General features: G+C 43.7%; 1 protein-coding gene across 1 annotated transcript in view; it reads right to left on the reverse strand.

Annotated features, from left to right (window-relative positions):
- Window positions 1-21,314, reverse strand: part of LOC143961003 (adhesion G protein-coupled receptor E3-like) — a 105,209-nt gene extending 83,895 nt beyond the window's left edge. Inside the window, exons 1-3 of the mRNA XM_077470105.1 lie at window positions 21,211-21,314; window positions 9,783-9,815; window positions 3,560-3,739 (exon numbers count right to left, since the gene is read on the reverse strand). Coding sequence (XP_077326231.1) covers window positions 3,560-3,739; window positions 9,783-9,815; window positions 21,211-21,241 — 244 coding nt within the window. The 5' untranslated portion in view covers window positions 21,242-21,314. The remainder of the gene's footprint in view (window positions 1-3,559; window positions 3,740-9,782; window positions 9,816-21,210) is intronic.
- Window positions 21,315-22,052: the final 738 nt, after the last annotated feature.

Here is a 22,052-nt window from a genome sequence, read left to right on the forward strand (position 1 = left end):
TACCTTTTATTATTCAAATGAAATCGAGTCCGCGGGTCCCGCGACCGGACTCACGGGGGTCCCGACTAGCGCGGGAGCGTGGCGGCATGCTCCCGATGGCAGGGCGACAAATTTAAAGGGACGTACATGTACGCCCATTTGCCTGCCCGTGCCATTCTGTCGACGTAGATCGGCGTGCGCTGGTCGGCAAGTGGTTAAGCTGAATAAAAAAGGGCTAAGCCAAGTCAAGGCTGGAGGCCAAGGTTTTGAAGGTTTTTTTTCCAAGGAAGCCAAGTCCATGAACAAAATAGATTTTACAGTGGTCATAATATGAGCAACTAGCGCCTACCTTTTGTTATATTTTGAAGTGGTGATAATGCAGTAAGGGAAAGCAGTGAAATAATCAGGAAGTGAAAAGGCATGAAATCAAAGAAGTCCATTTCACACCAGTTTTTCGGATTACTCTCTGCTCTGAAACTGTGATGAAACTAAGTGAAGCTGAGTGAAGCATGCATACTCAATACTGGCATTGGTGCAAAACAGCCTATTTAAATCTCAAAACGGGGACGGGGTGCTTTAAAATATTTTTTTTATTGTTTATTTTACTTTATATTTTTACACTTTCTCTTAAAATTTTGTTTTTTGATTACTTTTATTCCTATTACAAGGAATGTAAACATAAATCCAAATTTTTTTTTATTTGTTCGGACTTTGAACAATAATTCTATTTACATTTTTCTGGGATTACAAGTAGCATTTCAGTCTTTGTAGATGACACCAAGCTATGCAGTGGAATAATATCCTTACAGGATGTCTCCAACTTACAAACCGATCTTAATATACTGTTTAATTGGGCAACTATGTGACAAATGAAGTTCGGAGCCGCGATATCCGGAACACACGCCGAGGGAACATGTCAGCTCCCTCGCCGTGTATTGGGCGAGATGTCGGGGCCTCGTTCTAAGGTAAGTATTTCATAATGAGCTAGTATGCAGTGCATATTATCTCATTATGCCTTTTCCCTTGCAGGTATGAAAAAAAAAATTCTGCGGGTTTACTCCCGCTTTAAGCTGTATAGCTCTGTATGAGAAAACAGTCTGTGTAACCAGGGCAGCCTTGCAGGGGGAGTTGAAGCACACTCCAAAACATGTGGAAAGAAAATAGAAAATAGGCACCACTTAAAGCGGTTGTATACCCGCTGAAGTTTTTTTTTTTTTTCCTGACCTGCAAAGGAAAAGGCATAATGAGCTAGTATGCACCGCATACTAGCTCATTATGAAATACTTACCTTAGAACGAGGCCCTGACATCTGGCCCGATCGATGCAGAGGGAGCTGACATGTTCCCTCAGCATTTCTTCCGGGTATCGCGGCTCCGGCGCTGTGATTGGCTGGAGCCGCGATATTGTCACTCCCGCACATGCGCGCAGGAGAATTCCTTCCGGCAGGGTCCGGCGTCTGTCGGACTTTCAGCCAAGAAGTCCCTGTGCGCATGCGCCGCTGCAGTCAGTGGCACGTTGCAAGGGGAATATCTCCTAAAGCGTACAGGTTTAGGAGATATTTTTTTACCTACAGGTAAGCCTTATTATAGGCTTTCCTGTAGGTTAAAGTAAAAAATTTGACTATACAACCACTTTAAGTAAGACTGTATTTGTTTAACCACTTGCAGACCGGACCAATTTGCTGGTCAAAGACCAGACCCCTTTTTGCGATTCGGCACTGCGTCGTTTTAACTGACAATTGCGCGGTCGTGCGACGTGGCTCCCAAACAAAATTGACGTCCTTTTTTTCCCACAAATAGAGCTTTCTTTTGGTGGTATTTGATCACCCCTGCGGTTTTTATTTTTTGCGCTATAACCAAAAATAGAGCGACAATTTTGAAAAAAAACACATTATTTTTTACTTTTTGTTATAATAAATATCCCCCAAAAATATATAAAAAAACATTTTTTTCCCTCAGTTTAGGCCGATACATATTCTTCTACATATTTTTGGTAAAAAAAATCACAATAAGCGATTATTGATTGGTTTGCGCAAAAGTTATAGTGTTTACAAAATAGGGATAGTTTTATAGCATTTTTATTAATCATTTTTTATTATTATTTTTTTTACTAGTAATGGCGGCGATCAGCGATTTTTATTGTGACTGCGACATTGTGGGGGACCCATCGGACATTTTTGACACATTTTTGGGACCATTGTCATTTATACAGTAATCACTGCTATATAAATGCAGTGATTCCTGTGTAAATGACACTGGCAGTGAAAGGGTTAACCAGTGGGTGGCAGTGTAGGGGTTAAGTGTTCCTAGGGGTGTGTTACTAACTGTGGGGGGGTTGGGCTTTCATTTAGTGAACACTGATCTCTGCTCTAATCACATGGAGCAGAGATCAGCGTCACTAGTTGCTAGGCAGAATGGAGAAATGTTGTTTACACAGCATTTCCTCCATTTGGCCGCTCCATGAGACGATCGCGGGGATGCCCGCGGCGATCGAGTCCGCTGGTCCCGCGACCGGACTCACGGGGGTCCCGACCAGCGCGGGAGCGCGCCGCCGGCGGCGTGCTCCCGATGGCAGGGCGGCATTGAATATTGGACGTACCTGTACGCCAATATGCCTGCCCGTGCCATTCTGTCGACGCACATCGTCGTGCGCTGGTTGGGAAGTGGTTAATAAACAATGCATATTAAAAACTCACATTGAAGTATCTTTACAAAGGCACAGTGGAGTCCAGTGAAATCGTCCAATCTCCGACTTGGCTGTCAGCGATGGTCTTGTCCTGTTGAGTTGTTCCAGACCTCGTTCTGGATCCCGCCTGAGAGCTGAAAGATCCCTGGTGGACAGGATGCCGGCCTCATACAGTTCAATGGGACGAAACCATCGCTGACAGCCGAGACAGAGATTGGACGATTTCACTGGACTACACTGTGCCTTTGTAAAGATACTTCAATGTATTTTCTTTCCAAATCATTAGTAATACCTCTACTGGAATATGCAGTCCAGTTTTAGACACCAGTTCTCAAAAAGGATATTGGGGAACTGGAGAAAGTGCCGAGAAGGGCAACCTAACTGATGAGAAGCATGGAGGAGCTCATCTAGGAGGAAAGATTAGAGAACTGACTTCTCTCTTCAGTTGATCCAGGGAAAATCTGATGGCCTCTTGGGGGATTAGGAAGGAATTTTTTCCCCTTTGTATCATGCTTTGCTGGGGGTTTTCACCTTCCTCTGGATCAACTGTAGGTGAAGGATTGTGTATATGGGATTGAATGATTCTTTTTTTTTCTTTTTTTTCATTGAACTGGATGGACTTGTGTCTTTTTTCAACCTGATCAACTATGTAACTATATATAACTATGTAACACCGTGCCTGCAGTTTTTCCTTTCTCCCATAATTTTACCAATCCGACTTGGCCTTATTCTGAAATATGTAGGCATATTTCTGCTAATTGATATAACTGCAATTACAAAAAAAAAAAAAGATATAAAACTTCAGCCTAAAAACTTTCAAACCTAGAAAATTAATATGACCCAAAATCTATTGAATTTCCCTTTACATGCAACCCAACAGAGGGAAATATATTACCAGTACACTTTCCTCCAGGGTAAGTAATTGTTATCCGATCTTTGTCATTGTAGAATCCCTTATCACATGCGCAGTAGTATCCTTCCCTGGCTTCCACACAAGAGGAATTACTAGGGCAGTCATCTGAAGTTGGGGAGCATTTGGTAAAATTAATGGCTTTGTCAGGCAGCAACCGAATTCCTGCAATGCAGAAGAGAAAGAAGTGATGTATGACTTACAATATAATAATTGGTATATCACACTGAATACGTCTCTTATCTGTTGTCTCTGTGTTGAAAAGTGACCTCCTGCAAAATCCTTGCTTCCAATTCTCTGTTCCATTTTGAATAATTGAAATTGTAGCTATAATGCTTCTTGTTTAATTTTATGTATATTTTTTAAAGCTGACAAGTTTGTAAAGTGAAGATTGCTACTTTTTAATAATATACATATATTAAAATGACTTCCCCAAATTTTATTCAGATATAGATCCTTTCATCCTGTGATCTTTGATCTGCATGTAACATCAATTAACCACATAACGACTGGCGCACGCCGATGTACGTTGGCAGAATGGCACGGACAGGCAAATGGGCGTACCTGTACGTCCCTTTGAATTTGCTGCCAGCGGCACGTGCGTGTGTCCGTCTCGAGCTCCATGTGTCTGACCGCGGGTCCCGCGGACTCAATGTCCGCGGGGACAGCCGCGATCGTCTCACGGAGAGGAAGAAAAGGGAGATGCTAATGTAAACAAGCATCTCCCCGTTCTGCCTAGTGACAGTGTCACTGATCATAGCTCCCTGTGATTGGGAGCTATGATCAGTGATGTGTCACACACAACCCCTCTCCCCCACAGTTAGAATCACTCCCCAGGACACACAATTTAATCGCACTGATTGCTGTAAAAATGACAATGATCCCACAAATGTGTCAAAATTGTCCGATGTGTCCGCCATAATGTCGCAATCATGATAAAAAAAATCACAGATCACCGCCATTACTAGTTAAAGAAAATGCCATAAAACGAACCCTTATTTTGTAGACGCTATAACTTTTGCGCAAACCAATCAATAAATGCTTCTTCCAATTATTTTTACCAAAAATATGTAGAAGAATACGTATCGGCCTAAACTTAGGAAAAAAATCTTTTTCATATATTTTTTGGGGATATTTATTATAGCAAAAAGTAAAAAGTAATGCGTTTTTTTTCAAAATTGTCACACTCTCTGTTTATAGCGCAAAAAGTAAAAACTGCAGAGGTAATCAAATACCAACAAAAGCAAGCTCCATTTGTGGGAAAAAAAAGAACTTCAATTTTGTTTGGGAGCCACATTGCACGACCGTGTAAGGCCCCTTTCACACGGACGGATAGAATGGTGCTTTTAGCTGCGGATTTTCTAGTTTTCTACCGCAGCTAAAAGCACGCAATGCTTTCTTATGGCCCCATTCACACACAGCGTTTAGCTGCGTTTTCGTAACATGCGGTTCGGTGCGAATAGAAAAAATAGAATTTAATGCGTCCAGGTGCGATGTAGCGCAGCTATATGCACATAACCGCAGTCTTTTGTGTCAACTGCGGATAGCAGGGTGAGAAGGGATTCAAGGGACCAAAAAAAATAATTAAAAAAATGTTGCTATGGGAACGACTATATTAGATAACTGCAGCTGAACGCAACTGCATAGAAACGCACATAAACGCAGGTAATTGCACTGTACAAATGCAGCTGATCGCTGTGCCTGGAGTCTTGAATTTGACAGAAAAAATAAACATGCTAAACTGCGGCAGAACAGCCGTCCCTGTGAAAGGGGCCTTATTGTCAGTCAAATCACAAAAAGTGCTCTGGTCTTTTGCCAGCCAAATGGTCTGGGGCTTAAGTGGTTAAGGAATCCTTACAAGTAAAAAAAAAACAAAAAACGTGTAAATTAAGTATTGACCATTAGTTAAAGTGGTTGTAAACCCTCCCCCACAACTTTGTCCCATGTAAATCAGCATAAAAAACCCTAATGAACACTGCTTGTAGATATCTCATTACTTGCTTAGTATTGTTTAATCCTTTTTGTTCTGTAGAATGAAGTCATTGAGCATGCCCAGATCTCCCCTGATTTAAAGAGGTTGTAAAGGTAAATGTTTTTTCACCTTAATGCATTCTATGCATTATGGTGAAAAAACATCTGACAGTCCCGGCGCCCCCAGTCCCCCCGTTTTACTTACCTCACCCCTCGAAAGTCCCTCGCTCGTCCCCCGACGTCCTTTCCACCGTTCAGCCTGGCCGCTGATTGGCTGGAGTGGATGGATGGAAAGCAGCGCAGCCATTGGCTTGCGCTGCTGTCAATCACATCCACTGACGCAGAGCGCCGGGGGGCAGGGCCGTGTGATACAGCGAGCGGCTATAGCCGCCGGCTGTATCACGGGAGCGCGCCCACAGATGCTTCTCACCATGCGAGGGAGCTCACATGAACGTGAGAAGCACCTGCAGGAGGAAGCTGAGACATCCGCCGAGGGACCCCAGAAGAGCAGGTTCGGGGCCACTCTGTGCAAAACGAGCTGCACAGTGGAGTTAAGTATAACATGTTTGTTATTTTAAAAAAAATAATAATAATTCACTTTACAATCCCTTTAGGGCACACTCTCTATGTCTTAACTATCTGTTATCAGGACTTCCTATGGCACAACACTGAACTCTGCTAATCACTCAGAGCTTCCTCCTACACACCATGTGACCATGTGACCTCACATACAGTCTAAACTGCAGCCATTACTGCAGTCTTATTAGCTGAAGCTGATAAGTCTGAAAAGGTAAACATTAGACATCGGCACAAGTAAATACTATGAAATAAACAAGTCAGCTATGAACAGGGAAGCAGGGTTGCCATAGAAACGTTGGATTGAGAAAGAGGCTTGGTTAACAGTACAGGAAGTGCTCAATGTAAGGGCGGAAATACACTCCACTGTGGACTCAGAAAACAATACTTAAGATGGCGCTGCCTAACCCCTGGAAACAAGTTTTTTAAAGTTTCTTTAAAGAGTAAGTAATATGCGATTTGGGCTGGATTACAGTGGCTATAGTCTGATAATTACTTATTATAATGGACTAAATGAAAAGAAGCATCAGAGTGGGAGAGTTTACTTCCTCTTTAACCCTAATAAGTCCTAATTAACTCCTTTATGTCTTTTTGCCTATAGATTACACATGAAATAAAATAATTTTTGCAAGCCAATATTGCCAAAAGAAAGCTTAGTCTGTTATAGCTAAATAAACAGGCTCACAGTGGAAATGTAAAAATTGCTCTGGTCCAATCAGTATTACTTCACAGAGACAGAGTTTAATAAAGTGATTGTCTTCTTACACAACAAAGGGCTGGAAAAAACATCCTCTGTACTACAATTATCTGAAGTAAAGCTGTATTGGTTTAAAGTATTTGTAAAGACAGAAGGTTTTTTTTATCTTAATGCATTCAATATATTAAGATAAAAAGCCTTCTGTGTGCAGCAGCCTCCCTCAGCCACCCTCAGCCCTCCTAATACTTACCTGAGCCCCATCTAGATCCAGCGATGTTGTAGGATTGTCTCAGCTTCCCGGGACTCCCCTCCTCATTGGCTGAGACAGCAGCGCTGCGCCATTGGCTCCCACTGCTGTCAATCAAGTTCAGTCAGCCAGCCAATGAGGAGGGGAGTCCCGGGCTGGGCTGCAACTCCATGTCTGAATGGACACAGGGAACTGCGGCTCTGCTTGGGTGCCCACATAGCAAGCTGCTTGCTGTGGGGGCACTCGTCAGGAGGGAGGGCCAGAAGCAGCCAAGTGGGACTCAAGAAGAGGAAGATCTGGGCTAAGTAGGTAAGTATAACATACTATGAAGATCTTGCGAGCCACCTATTTTAAAAGTGACAAAACCTAAAAAAAATCCCCCTGAGGAAGATACGAATTTCTCTTGTATTATCACATGTAGGGGAGGAGACAGGATGGTGCAGGAAGCAGCATTTTAAGGCAAATTACAAATTGGTGTACTTAATGCACTTAACCCATGTGAATACCCTGTACTGGTGTTAAATGGTGTCGCGCTATGGAGTCTCTTTCGTCTGTTTATATATGAGGATACAGCTTCAGTGAGCAGTCTGGATCCATACAGCTAACTTAGAATCCCTGAGGTGATTCATATGCTTGTTTGACCAAACTGAATTGTGAGGTTACACGCTCTAATGTGAACGGCCATTGCCTGAGGGTGAGGAGCACCTGAGTGTGGACACCGCAATATGTTATTTTCACGTTTTTATGAAGTCACCTTTATACCTTTAATAAGGAATATATACAGATTATGTTGGACTGATCTGCTTTTGATTAGAACATCACTGTTTTATGCAGTATAACATCTTAGCCCACGTACACACGGTCGGAGATTTTGCCAACCAAATCCGTCGGATTTTGCCCGTCGGATTTAGTCCGACGGATTGTGTCCGAAACTGTTGCATACACACGGTTGGGGCAAGTTGGCGAAAAATCCCATCTTTCAGAACGTGATGACGTAATTTCGTTACGATGGGACTACATTCAGGCTAGTAGCCAATAGCTTTGATGTAGGAATTTGATCTGAGCATGCGTGGCACTTGGTCCGATGAAAATGCTCTACACATGATCGGATTAGGTCCGTCCGGCCCAGTTGGTCGGGAAATATTTCTAACATGTTGGAAAATTGGGTCGGACGGAGATTCGGACGGAATCAGTCCGATGCGTACCACACACAGTCGGATTATCTGACGACACAGTCCGATAAGACTCATTCCGACAGATTCTCCGACCGTGTGTACAAGGGCTTATGATTCACGTTTGTGGCACCATATATTATAATTTGTTAGTTTATCATGGTTTTTACTTATTATTATTATTATTTCTCTCATCATTGTAAAGTAGGCACTTTAAAATTATTTGTTGGAACCAATGTTGGGAGATAGCGCAGCATAGTCATTTTCGATAGGTATGTATAACACGTTTGTTATTTTTAAGTGGAAGTGGAAGGGGGGGAGGCCGGGATCTGGGGATCCCCTTGTTAAAGGGGGCTTCCAGATTCCAATAAGCCCCCTGCCCGCAGACCCCCACAACCACCGGCCAGGGTTGTGGGGATGAGGCCCTTGTCCTCATCAACATGGGGACAAGGTGCTTTGGGGGGGTACCCCAAAGCACCCTTCTAATGTTGAGGGCATGTGGCCTGGTACGGTTCAGGAGGGGGGCCGCTCTCTCGTCCCCCCCCTCTTTTCCTGTGGCCTGCCAGGTTGCATGCTCGGATAAGGGTCTGGTATGGATTTTGAGGGGGACCCCCATGCCATTTTTTTTTGGCGTGGGGTTACCTTTAAAATCCATACCAGACCTGAAGGGCCTGGCATCGATTTTGAGGGGGATCCCCACACCTTTTTTTCTTTTTTTTTGCCGCCGGTTTCCCTTAATATCCAAACCAGACCTGAAGGGCCTGGTATGCTCTTGGAGAGGAACCCATGCCGTTTTTTTTTTATTTAAAATTAAAGTCGCCTGGCCTGGGGGTGACTTAAAGTCGTGTTGTAAGTCGTGTTGCCCCTGTGTGAATGGACTGTTAATGATACGGCGTGCGCTATTATCAAAGGCATATTATTATCGCGTGCGCCGGCATATTATCTATTGCGCTTATAAGTGTGCCGGTTCACATGCTCAATCAATAATTTATCTGGCGCACAAATTAAGGTATGAACCAGCGCAGCGCATTCATCTTAGTAAACTAGCCCCATAGTGTCAAAAAAAGCAAAAGCTTGAAATACAGTCGTTCGTGCAGGAACGTGGGCGCTGGGAGTATTGGAGCTATTAAAGAGTTAAGCTGCCTGTGGATGGTGCCAAGTCAGGCTTGGGGTGGGTTTGTATACTGCTTGAAATACAGTCGTTCGTACAGTCGTTCGTGCAGGAATGTGGGCGCTGGGATTATTGGAGCTATTAAAGAGTTAAGCTGCCTGTGGATGGTGCCAAGTCAGGCTTGGGGTGGGTTTGTATACTGTTTGGCTGTAAAGTCAGACAGGCCCATTGCTATTTAACTACATACGTTAAAAGACTCCTATGTCCTCTGTGGATTGGTTGTCAGTATCTAAACTGGTGGGGAATGCATATGTATTACTGGCCGCTAAACACTGTATTTTAGAGAATGAACTGTGCTGTAACACAAGACCCTGATGATACAGCATGGTATTAATAGTACGACTATTGAAAGCATATATTTTTCTGTAACTCACCTGTCACACTAATCCAGAGTATTAGAAAGGCACCTGAGGAGATAATCAGAAAAAAAAAAAATTTTTTATTAAGATACAATTTGTGTTTTCTGTATTTTAGGTAATCTCATTCTATAATCTAAGGCTTTACATTGTTATGACTGCAGTTCCATACAGTTGAAAACAATTATTTCCACTACCATTCATCTATATGGGCTCATTCAGACTGACGATTAATCCCGTCCTCCATGCAGAGCTGCTGGCAGATGCATGTGCATCCACCTTTTAGCTGCATGCAGGCAGCCCATAGAAGTGGATGCATGTGTGATGCTGGAAGAAACTCAATCACATGTCAAAGTCTGGCATGCGGGCAGGATGGGGTGCACAGGTACGAGCACAGAGGCCCATCTGAATGAGCACTAAAGGAACACTAAAGAAAAACTCCAGCCAAAACTTTCTTTTTTTCAGTTGTGGGTGCAGTATGGAAGGTATGGAACCTATTTTGTTGTTTTATTGCTGCCTAGGGGACAGCCCTTACTTCACCTACCTAGTGGTTTTAAACCCAAAAGAAAACATTTATTATAGTGCAGCTTACGATTTTTTAGATGTGATGGCTGCGTTATTTTTCTTTTTTAGGCTTCCTTGCTTCTATTTTTAGCCTGTGCTCTAGCCAGTAAGTCTGTTGTTTTTCAAGTACTGAAGGGTCTGGTATGGATTTTGAGGGGGACCCCCACGCATTTTTTTTTCAATTTTGGTTCGGGGTTCCCCTGCGGAGAAATCCCCATGCCGTTTTTATCAATGAACTTTAATGTGTATTGCGGACCGACAATTCATTGTAGCCGCGAGTAGTTTTAAATTACTTTTTTTCCTTTAGAAATGTAAATTTTCTGTCAGACTGTTCTAAACACAGGAAACTTCCGCCCCTTTACAAGCATACTATAGACACCCCCCAGGTAGAAATTCAAAGGAATATTACACTTTTATGGTTTCACTTTAAGCATTACTAAAATCATTGCTCCAGAAAAAACATCAGTTTTTAAAACTTTTTTTTGCATTGATACATGTCCCCTGGGGCAGGAATCAGGCCCCCAAACACTTTTTCTGACAATACCATGCATATAAGCCTTTAAAATTAGCACTTGATTATTCATGTTCGTGTCCCATAGACTTTAACTGTGTTTGCGTGTTTGAACAAATTTGCTTGTTTGCATTTTCTGGTGCAAACCGAACGGGTGGGGGGGGGGGGGGAGGGGTGTCTAGTGTGGTGGGGCGATTTGTGTTTGGTTTATCCCTACTTACAATGATCTGTTTTTATCTATTTATGCAAAACCTTTATCCCAAAAGTAACAAAAAAACTGCTGTAACTGCTTATAATTTGTGTACCAAATAATACCTGCGCTTAGGGAAAAAAAAACAAAAAAACAATAAAAGCAGCTTGCACAATTTGCAGGCAACAATTCAGGTAAATAAGCTCAGTGCTAAACATAACATATAATCACAATATAATAAGGTATAAATAAATAAATAAAAAACTTCACACTAAAGTGAATCTAAAATGTGGTATCATTTAATAGATCATAAGTAAGTCCATTAACATTCCTCTTAGGGTGGCCAATGGATGACAAGACCATAATTAGCCTGAAAAGGGTGCTCAAAGAGTGTGACATAAACCAGAGAAATCCTCCACCAGCAGTTATCACACACAGCCTCTTACCAAAGAAACAGTGGTCAAACAGCGCAATCAGATGCCCAATGGCTTAAAGGGGATCCATTGATTCACATAATTTGCATCAATCTCCCAGGTACCAGAATCGTCTCACCCAAATGATAACAATTCTCCAGAAGGTATAATTCAGAAAAACAGCAAAGCCATCTCATAATGTAGAAAGAATAAAATTCAAAAATGTATTCAAAAGTAATGCACTCACATTTAAACAGCATAAAACAGCATAAAACCAGCATATTATATAGATGCCCCTGACGACACCTTTTGTTGACAAAACGCATAGGATGGAGCTTTGGTCATCTTGTTGGTTTGAAAACATTACTTTCCATATGATATGTTGGTTTTATGCTGTTTAAATGTGAGTGCATTACTTTTGAACAGTGTTCTCCAAACTGCAGCCCTGGGGCCGGATGTGGCCCTTTGCTTACCTTTATGCGGCCCTTGAGGCATAATTCCTGCCACTAACAAAAACAATGGGGCATAATTCCTGCCATTGACACCAACTATTTCTCCCCCTAATACCAAAGATCCGGCATTGTTTACTCCCACTGGGCACAGTCCAGCCCCCCCAAGGTCTGGAGAGCATTAAACATGGCTCCAGATAGGTCTGCTACAATCATTCAGCTTCAAAAATTTGGGTGCTAGTCCAGCTCGTACCATGGGATAGCGAAGATAATGATTGGATGACAGCACAACGATACCCATAAAAGCCAAAGGTTTATTTCAAAGTGTAAAATATGTCCATACAAACAAAACACAGGGTGGAGAGCTAGTGTTGTGTTCCCTTCAGTCTTCCCTAGTTGTATAGGCTTCTCTCCTGTACTGAGATTTCTCATATTGTGCATTAGAAGCTATCACAATTCAGATGGAGCTGGCTGCAGGACATGATGCATGTCCTGCAGCCAGCTCATTATCTAGCTGTTTTCTACCCAGTCTGACTGCCCTTTTTTTTTTTTTTAAATGTAGCTGTATATTTCTTGCTACTACCATATTCTTCCACCAAAGAATAACCCAAATTCAATTCTCCTGCTGCTGGCGATTGCAGTGATACCACATATGTGTATGTTAGTTGTTGTTTGTACCTATAGTACAGCCCAAAAGCAGTAGTGCCCATTTTTTTTAAATCTAAAACACACTGGGGGTTATTTACTAAAGGAAAATCCGCTTTGCACTGAAAGTGCACTTGAATGTAAATTCGCTGTAGATCCGAGGGGGACATGCAAGGAAAATAAAAAAGAGCATTTTAGCTTGCACATGATTGGATGATAAAATCAGCAGAGCTTCCACTCATTTCACATCTACCCCTCAGATTTAGAGTGACTGCACTTCCAAGTGCACTTTCAGTGCAAAGTGGATTTGCCTTTCATAAATAACCCCCAGTGAGACTGACACTAACTGGGGCAGATACTAATTTAAAAAATATATATATATTGACCCTGACCTTGACGTTTGACCCTGACCTTGACCCAAACACTAACCCGGGCACTGACCTAGATCAAACCTTGATCTAGGTATTTTTTTGTATTTTTTTTTATCATTGTTATTATTATTTATTTATTTATTTAATTTTTTTACGCACACTTTTTTTTTCTCTGCTAGGAGAAGAAGAGATAATAATTATCTCTCTCCTCCATTCACAGAGAAAGAAAACAAGATGGCGGGCTTCACAATGACTGATCACTGTGATAGCCAATCAGAGGCTATCACAGCAATTAGGTTACCCAGAATCGGGATTCCATTAATATGGGCCCGGGGCTCTCTGAAAGACCCCGGTCTCTGTGCTAGGAGCACTCCCAGCACAAAGGGAGATGCACAAATATGCAGCCCCACAGAAAAAAAACCCAGTCCAGTGGGGCCACATATTTCCATACGGTCGGTGTGAAGGGGTTAAGATTGTTTCACTGTCACTGTAAATTCTCTAAACACATAGGGTCATATAAGGCTTGGTTCACATCTACTGGTGCAACCAAGCATGTGCGCATTTCAAGGCATTTGTCACGTGTTTTGCTTGTCACCTGTAGGTGAAGCCCGTTCATTTCAATGGGCAGCCCTGCATGTGAGAAACGTGGAAAAGATGTCTTTGACTCCTTTCCAAAAGTGTGCCACACCGAACCACATGGTGCTGTGGCACAATATGGTTTGGCCCACACAAACACATGTGCATTTTGCAGATTAACAATAAATAGCACGTCTGCTAAATCACAGCCTATTTCTGTGCTTGTTTCTGTGCATGTTGGCAAAGAACGCGGTTTCGCACATGTTCCTGACACGCAGTAGCATGAACCTAGCTTAGGATCAGGTGGTGACTTTAGTCCAGTTAACCTCCCTGGCAGTATTCCAGAGTCTGGCTCGGAGTTGAATTTCAGTAGTTTTAGCGGTAACCCTGAGCCAGACTCGGGATCGCATCGCAGGATACAGGGAAAGCTACTTACCTTGTCGCCTGGATCCTGCAATGTCTCCCCGCTGTGTGTGCGAGCTGTCTCCTCGCTCGATTCACACAGTGCCGAGGTCCACCGGGCTCCGTTCCCCGCGAGCACTGCGACGCACTGGGACGGAGAACGGCGCCAAATTCAAAAAAGTTAAAACACAGTACATATACAGCACACTGTAATCTTACAGATTACAGTACTGTATAAAAAAAAATAAACATCCCCTTTGTCCCTAGTGGTCTGTCCAGTGCCCTGTATGCACTTTTATATTATAAATACTGTTTTTTCTGCCTGGAATTTGGAGATTGTCCATAGCAACCAAAAAGTGTCCCTTTATGTCAAAAGTGGTTTTAAACCAGCTAAAAAACAGAGATAATAAATTAGAATCACTTGCAGAATTGAGCGATAGTGATTTGTGGGGAAATTCATCATCAAACACTAAATCTAATGACAGCGACAATTCTGCAACTGAGTCAAATTGCAGAGTTTTTGATAAAGTGAAGGTAAACCCCACAAATAAACTTCTCCTATTTGGCGCTTGTTGAACTGATAAACTAACCATTTAAAGTGTTTTATTACATCTGATCAATACGTGCAAAAAACACCTGTCTGGGACAGGAATTGTGTTACTGGCAGGATCTCCAGGTGAAAATAAAAGGAAAAAAAGAAAACGAATGCATCTAAGGACTTTGTACCTGCAATATCTTTATTTTTTTAAATCTTGGTCCTACATACACTTTAACCCCTTCATACACGTTAACCCCTTCCAACTTTAACCCCTTCATACACTTTAACCCCTTCCAATGGTATGCATATACAGTTGTGCTCATAATTTTACATACCCTGGCAGAATTTATGATTTATTGGCCATTTTTCAGAGAATATGAATGATAATACAAAAACTCATGGTTAGTGTTTGGCTGAAGTCATTTATTATCAATCAACTGTGTTTACTCTTTTAAAATCATAATGGATATAGAAACTACCCAAATGACCCTGATCAAAAGTTTACTGGTGATTTTGGCCTGATAATATTCACACAAGTTGACACAAAGGGGTTTGAATGGCTATTAAAGGTAACCATCCTCACCTGTGATCTGTTTGCTTGTAATTAGTGTGTGTGTATAAAAGGTCAATGAGTTTCTGGACTCCTGATAGACCCTTGCATCTTTCATCCAATGCTGCACTGACGTTTCTGGATTCTGAGTCATGGGGAAAACAAAAGAATTGTCAAAGGATCTGCGGGAAAAGGTAGTTGAACTGTATAAAACAGGAAAGGGATATAAAAAGATATCCAAGATGAGGGATAGGCTTGAGGAGCATGACCTGGTCTGGGGGAGATGGCGGCTGCTGGAGGATTGATGGCGAACCGGTATGGGTGTGGTGATGTAGACCGCTGGCGCTATAGTTTCTTTTCTTTTTCCGTTTCTTCTTCTCTGTTTCTCTCCCTTCTTCTCTCTTCCACCTTTCTTGCTTATGCTATTGATGGTCCTTGTCCTGTTTTAAGTGTGGCATATGAGCTAAGCAGCAGACCCTGGGTGGCTTCTTGGTTTCCTATGCGGATGTTTGACTCTGTGTGTCTCTCATCCCGCTCTGCACCCCTGGTCAGATCGCCTGTTCTCGCTGCACCTCCCAATACTATGTTATTTTGTGCTGTTTCTTGGCAATGGGCCCTCCAAACTTTGGGAGCCTTACTGCTTTTGCTGTATGCCTGTACTATTATCTCTGTTTTACGACCACGAAAAATAAATAAAACTGTTATTTGTAAAAAAAAAAATATATATATCCAAGGAATTGAGAATGCTAATCAGCAGTGTTCAAACTCTAATCAAGAAGTGGAAAATGAGGGGTTCTGTTGAAACCAAACCACGGTCAGGCGGATCAACTAAAATTTCAGCCACAACTGCCCGAAAAATTGTCCGGGACAAGGCCACACTGGCCTACTGGGATATCAGGAAATTTCTGGGTAGGCCGCCTGTCCTGGGGCCATTTTGAGCTGCGGCTGCAGCAGCACTCAGGGCCGATCCAAATGCAGAGTCCTCTTCTCCATCCCTCTGTTTGTTTAACAGGCTGCAGATGGGCACTGATGAGGATATAGATGGGCACAGTGAGGCTGAATTGTTGGTACAGTGAGGCTGCATTGTTGACACTAATGAGGCTGCAGATGGGCAGAGTGAGGCTGAATTGATGGCTCAGTGAGGCTGCATTGATGGGCACTGAGTAGGCTACATTGTTGGCACAGTGAGGCTGCAGATGGGCACAGTGATGCTGCAGCGTTGGCACTGATGAGGCTGCAAATGGAAACAGTAAGGCTGCATTGCTGGCACTAATGAGGCTGCTTTTATGGCTCAGTGAGGCTGCTTTGATGGCTCAGTGAGGCTGCATTGGTGGGCAATGACGAGGCTGCAGATTGGCACAGTGAGGCTGCAGATTGGCACATTAAGGCTGCAGATGGGCACAGTGAGGCTGCATTGTTGGTACTGATGAGGCTGCAGATGGGCACAGTGAGGCTGTATTGATGGGCACTGATGAGGCTGCAGATGGGCACAGTGAGGCTGCAGATTGGTACAGTGAGGCTGCAGATTGGCACAGTAAGGCTGCAGATGGGCACAGTGAGGCTGCATTGTTGGCACTGATGAGACTGCAAATAGTCACAGTGAGGGTGCATTGTTGGTGAGTGTGACACAACATTATCTTTTAAAGTATTATTTTATTATGACATTATATTATTAATTATCTTTAAAGTATTATTTTATTATGATTGGGGGGGTTGTCGGCACGGAGTGTGACCTCCCTGAAATGAGCTTGCCACCTCCCTGAAATAAGTTTTTGCAGGTTGGGATGTCTGGAATCTAGAGATGGATAGCAAAAATGGTAAAAGGTTTGGGGGCTAAAACATATCGAGAGCGACTTCAGGAACTTGATATGTACAATCTGGAGGAAAGAAGATAAAGGGGAGACATGATTGAAACCTTTAAATACATTAAGGGGATGAATAAGGTTCAGGAGGGCAGTTATTTCAATATGAAACCAAAATCAAGAACACAGGGACGTGACTTCAAACTAGCTGGAGGAAAGTTCCAAACATATGTTAGAAGGTATTGTTTTACTCAAAGGGTAGTTGATGATTGGAATAAACTACCGGCAGAGGCACTGAGACAGTCAACAGTAAATGGCTTCAAATATGCTTGGGATAAACATATATCTATAATCAGACAAAAAAGTTAACAAAAAAGAAAAACAAAACAGAACGAAACAAAAAAATGGGCAGACTCGATGGACTACTCAGTCTTTTTTCTGCTATAACTTTTTTATTTTTCTAATGGCGCGTACACATGTAGCAGACTATCCGGTGGACTTAGTCTGGCGGAGTTTCCGACCTACCTGCCCACACACGGCACTTTTGTGGCAGACTAATGCGGCGTACTAAGTCCGCCGGACTATCCACCGTACTTTTGAAATGAACTGACTCGCCCACACACGCAGAGGAAATTTCCGCTCATTTTGAGCGCGTCTCCAGGTAGCCGGGGCCAGCGAAGGAGGCATCGCTGGCCCGTCACCTGGTATGGACTTAAAGGGTCCCCCCCTAGGTCCATATCAGACCCTTATCCGAGCACGCTACCCGGCCGGCCAGGAAAGGGGGTGAGGACGAGCGAGTGCGCCCCCCCTCCTGAGCAGTACCAGGCCGCACGGCCCCCCCACCCCAAAGCACCTTGTCCCCCCCCTTGTGGTGACAGAAGACCAGGCCACCACCTGTAAAAGAGCTAGAAGAAGGCGCGGTGGCCCGGCAAGAAGAACCGAAGAGGGGGACAAGACCCCCGGAGTCGGAAGAAGAGGGCGGCGGCGAAGAAGAAAGCCGGGCTCCTCCGCTAGTAAAAGAGCTAGCAGAAGATAGCGGAGGAGTCCAGCGAGAAGACCCCCGAAGATGGAAGAAGACCCCCGGAGCTGTGCAATAAACTATTTTAACCCTTGTGTTTTTTTTTTACTTTTTTTTTACAGGTGAATGGGTAGGGGTACCTTGTACTCCATAATCATTCACATAGGGTGGGGGGCCAGGATCCGGGGGCCCCCTTATTAAAGGGGACTCCCGGATTCTGATAAGCCCCCCGCCCGCAGACCCCGACAACCAATGGCCAGGGTTGTCGGGAAGAGGCCCTTGTCCTCATCAACATGGGGACAAGGTGCTTTGGGGTGGGGGGGGGGCGCGCGGCCCCCCCTTCCCCAAGGCACCCCCCATGTTGAGGGCACGCGGCCTGGCACGACTCAGGAGGGGGGGCGCTCGCTCGTCCCCACCCCCTTTCCTGGCCGGCCGGGTAGCGTGCTCGGATAAGGGTCTGATATATGGACCTGGGGGGGACCCCCACGCCGATTTTTCGGCGTAGGGATTCCCCTTTAACTCCATACGCCTCCTTCGCTGGCCCCGGCTACCTGGAGACGCGCTCAAAATGAGCGGACTTTTATCTGGCCGGAAAAAGTCAGTTGATTTAAAAAGTACGGCTGACTGGCACACATGGCCGGATTGTCCGCGGAAATGCGAGTCCGGCGGACAGATTGGAGTGCAAAAATACTTTCTTAGTCCGCCGGTCTTTTGGGTAAAAAAAGTCCGCCGGAGCCCACACACAGGGGGATGGTCCAGCGGACTTGAGTCCACCGGACTTTTCCACCGGATTGTTTGATCGTGTGTATGAGGCATTAGATGTAAATTGCCATCAGGGATCTGTAAAATGCTAGTTGTCTGGCTTCAGTTCCAGTGACTATATTACTTTTTGACCTACAACAAGCATGCTCACTAGCAAAGGCAGAATAATGTGAAATCTCCTGATCTGCCTGTGGATTAGAGCCCATTCACACTGCCTACACACGGAAACGTTTTGTTTTGGTGTGAAAGCATTTGTCATCTTTGGGCTGCAGTGAAGTGTGGCAGGGGTTGGTGCGATGTTCATTTTACCACATTACACAGTTCCCCCCTTTTTTTTCACATTTATAAGTACAGATAGTGACACTTACCGGTGACTGGCATTCTTCCAGTGTTGAAAAAAGCCAGTCACTGCACTAGTGTGCGCAAGCCCTTATGGGTTTCAGAAAATATATAGCAACATCAAAAAGTTAAATCACTGTAACAGTCTGACAGCATGTTTCATTTGGCGAGCATTACACCTGCCTAATGTGGCCAATGCAAGTATATGGGGTCTCACTGCAACCACATGCTGTACATGTGATTGTGGTGTGGTATTGTGGTATGTACAAGGGCATCTTCACGGCCTGTAAAATGCCTTCTGAAGTGGGATCCAACTCGCTCGGGCTTCAGAGGGCACTGCACATGTAAACAAGTCCTAGGGCTGGGTTCAAATATACAGTATCTCACAAGAGTGAGTACACCCCTCACATTTTTGTAAATATTTTATTATATCTTTTCATGTGACAACACTGAAGAAACTACACTTTGCTACAATGTAAAGTAGTGAGTGTACAGCTTGTATAACAGTGTATATTTGTTGTCCCCTCAAAATAACTCAACACACAGCCATTAATGTCTAAACCGCTGGAAACAAAAGTGAGTACACCCCTAAGTGAAAGTGTAAAAATTGTCTCGTTAGTGTTACAAGGGCACAGGTGGGAATGAGGAGCAGGTGTATTAAATTTGGTGTTATCACTCTCACTCTCTCATACTGGTCATTGGAAGTTCAACATGGCATCTCATGGCAAAGAACTCTCTGAGGATCTGAAACAAAGAATTGTTGCTCTACATGAATATAGCCTAGGCTGTAAGAAAATTGCCAAGACCCTGAAACTGAGCTGTGGCATGGTGAACAAGACAATAAAGCGGTTTAACAGGACAGGTTCCACCCAGAACAGGCCTCGCCTTGGTTGACCAAAGAAGTTGCGTGCACGTGCACAGCATCATATCCAGAGGTTGTCTTTGGGAAATAGACAAATGAGTGCTGCCAGCATTGCTGCAGAAGTTGAAGGGGTGGGGGGTCAGCTTGTCCGTGCTCAGCCCATATGCAACACACTGCATCAAATTGGTCTGAATGACTGTCATCCCAGAAGGAAGCCTCTTCTAAAGATGATGCACAAGAAAGCCTGCAAACAGTTTGCTGACGTAAAGCAGACTAAGGACATGGATTACTGGAACCATGTCTTGTGGTCTGATGAGACCAAGATATACTTATTTGGTTCAGATGGTGTCAAGCGTGTGTGGCGGCAACCAGGTGAGGAGTAAAAAGACAAGTGTGTCTTGCCTACAGTCAAGCATGGTGGTGGGAGTGTCATGTCATGGTCTGGGGCTGCATGAGTGCTGCCAGCACTATGGAACTACAGTTCATTGAGGGAATCATGAATGCAAACATGTACAGTGATATACTCAAGCAGAGCATGATCCCTCCCTTCGGAGACTGAGCCACAGAGCAGCATTCCAACATGATAACAACCCCAAACACACCTCCAAGATGATCACTGCCTTGCTTAAGAAGCTGAGGGTAAAGGTGATGGACTGGACAAGCATGTCTCCAGACCTAAACCCTATTGAGCATCTGTGGGGTATCCTCAAATGGAAGGTGGAGAAGTGCAAGGTCTCTAACATCCACCAGCTCCGTGATGTCATCATGGAGGAGTGGAAGAGGAATTCAGTGGCAACCTGTGAAGCTCTGGTGAACTCCATGACCAAGAGGGTTGAGGCAGTGCTGGAAAATAGTGGTGGCCACACAAAATATTGACACTTTGGGCCCATTTTGGACATTTTCACTTAGGTGTGTACTCACTTTTTTTGCCAGCGGTTTAGACATTAATGGCTGTGTGTTGAGTTATTTTGAGGGGGACACCAAATTGACACTGCTATACAAGCTGTACACTCACTACTTTACATTGTAGCAAAGTGTAATTTCTTCAGTGTTGTCACATGAAAAGATATAATAAAATATTTACAAAAATGTGAGGGGTGTACTCACTTGTGTGAGATACTGTATGTGAATTGTAAACCGCATCCAATTCGCATGACATGTGAATGTGACCGACTCTCGGTGGAGCTGATTCACACATATCCGAGGAGGATGTGGTGTTTTTTGAAAAAGGGTCCTGTGTGTTTTTGGGTCCACTGCAGGTGTGATTTCAGGCAAAAATTTGCACCCAAATCATACTTGAACTGGCGAACAGGAATGCATCAGACCCCAGACTGCAAACCACAGCCGCACATATGTAAACCCAGTCTGAACGTTTCTGTAACTTTTTTAGTCACAAATACCAGTGCATGTCCCCCCAACTTTCCAAAAACCCCTCAAAATTCTAACACACTTACCCCACAGCAGCTGTCTCCTGGAACAAGTCATTGTGTATAATACTGATATACCGAGAAGCTTACAAATGTAAATGTTAAACTGGGAGGATACCTCTCCACACCAAGGGGAACCACACCGATTACATAACAGTTCCTCCTACACTCTCTAAAAAAAGAGAAAATGTGTTGCACTGTCCCATGAAAAAATGTACTGAACAATACTAGTAAATTTTAAACACGTAACAAGAGAATTGCGTTTTTTTTTAACTTAATATTCGTTTCACAGAAGGAAAAGGGAAGTGGCCCCATGAAATTGTCACCACATTTTATCTTTCATTTATTGGTCATTCACTGATTATATCTGTAGCACTACCCCCCCGTAGGAGCCACTAAGTAGATCCCTTTGACTGGGTTGATACTTAATTATTATGTATCAGCCACAGCTTGACTATGAAACACTGAGCGATCAAACCCAGTGGCGGCCCGTCCATTAGGGACGCAAGGGCGTGCCCCCCCCCCATCCATGCATCCTGCCCCCTGATCTACATACAGGGCGCCGGATGCATGGATTGCAATGGAGGGGGTGTTTTTTTTTAAGCACGTGATTAGAGTCAGAGGCTTTAATAGGCTTAAAAAAAGGGTGGGCTCGGGGAGCAGAGCGAAGCGCTCCGAGCCCACCCAGTTGTGTTAAAATAGCAAATGAATATTCGCTATTTTCACACTGATTCTCCTTCCGGCCAAATATACACAAAAAAAATATTTGATTTTTTACTCCAGCAGTATATAATGAGTTTGGAAATTGTAGAGAAATGCTCAAATAATGCATTACAATTTAACTACACCCATTCAATTTTAGACAACTA

The sequence above is a fragment of the Lithobates pipiens genome, unplaced genomic scaffold, assembly GCF_037356315.1.
Source record: "Lithobates pipiens isolate NorthernLeopardFrog02 unplaced genomic scaffold, aLitPip1_a1.2 Scaffold_8, whole genome shotgun sequence".
Taxonomy (NCBI): Eukaryota; Metazoa; Chordata; class Amphibia; order Anura; family Ranidae; genus Lithobates; species Lithobates pipiens.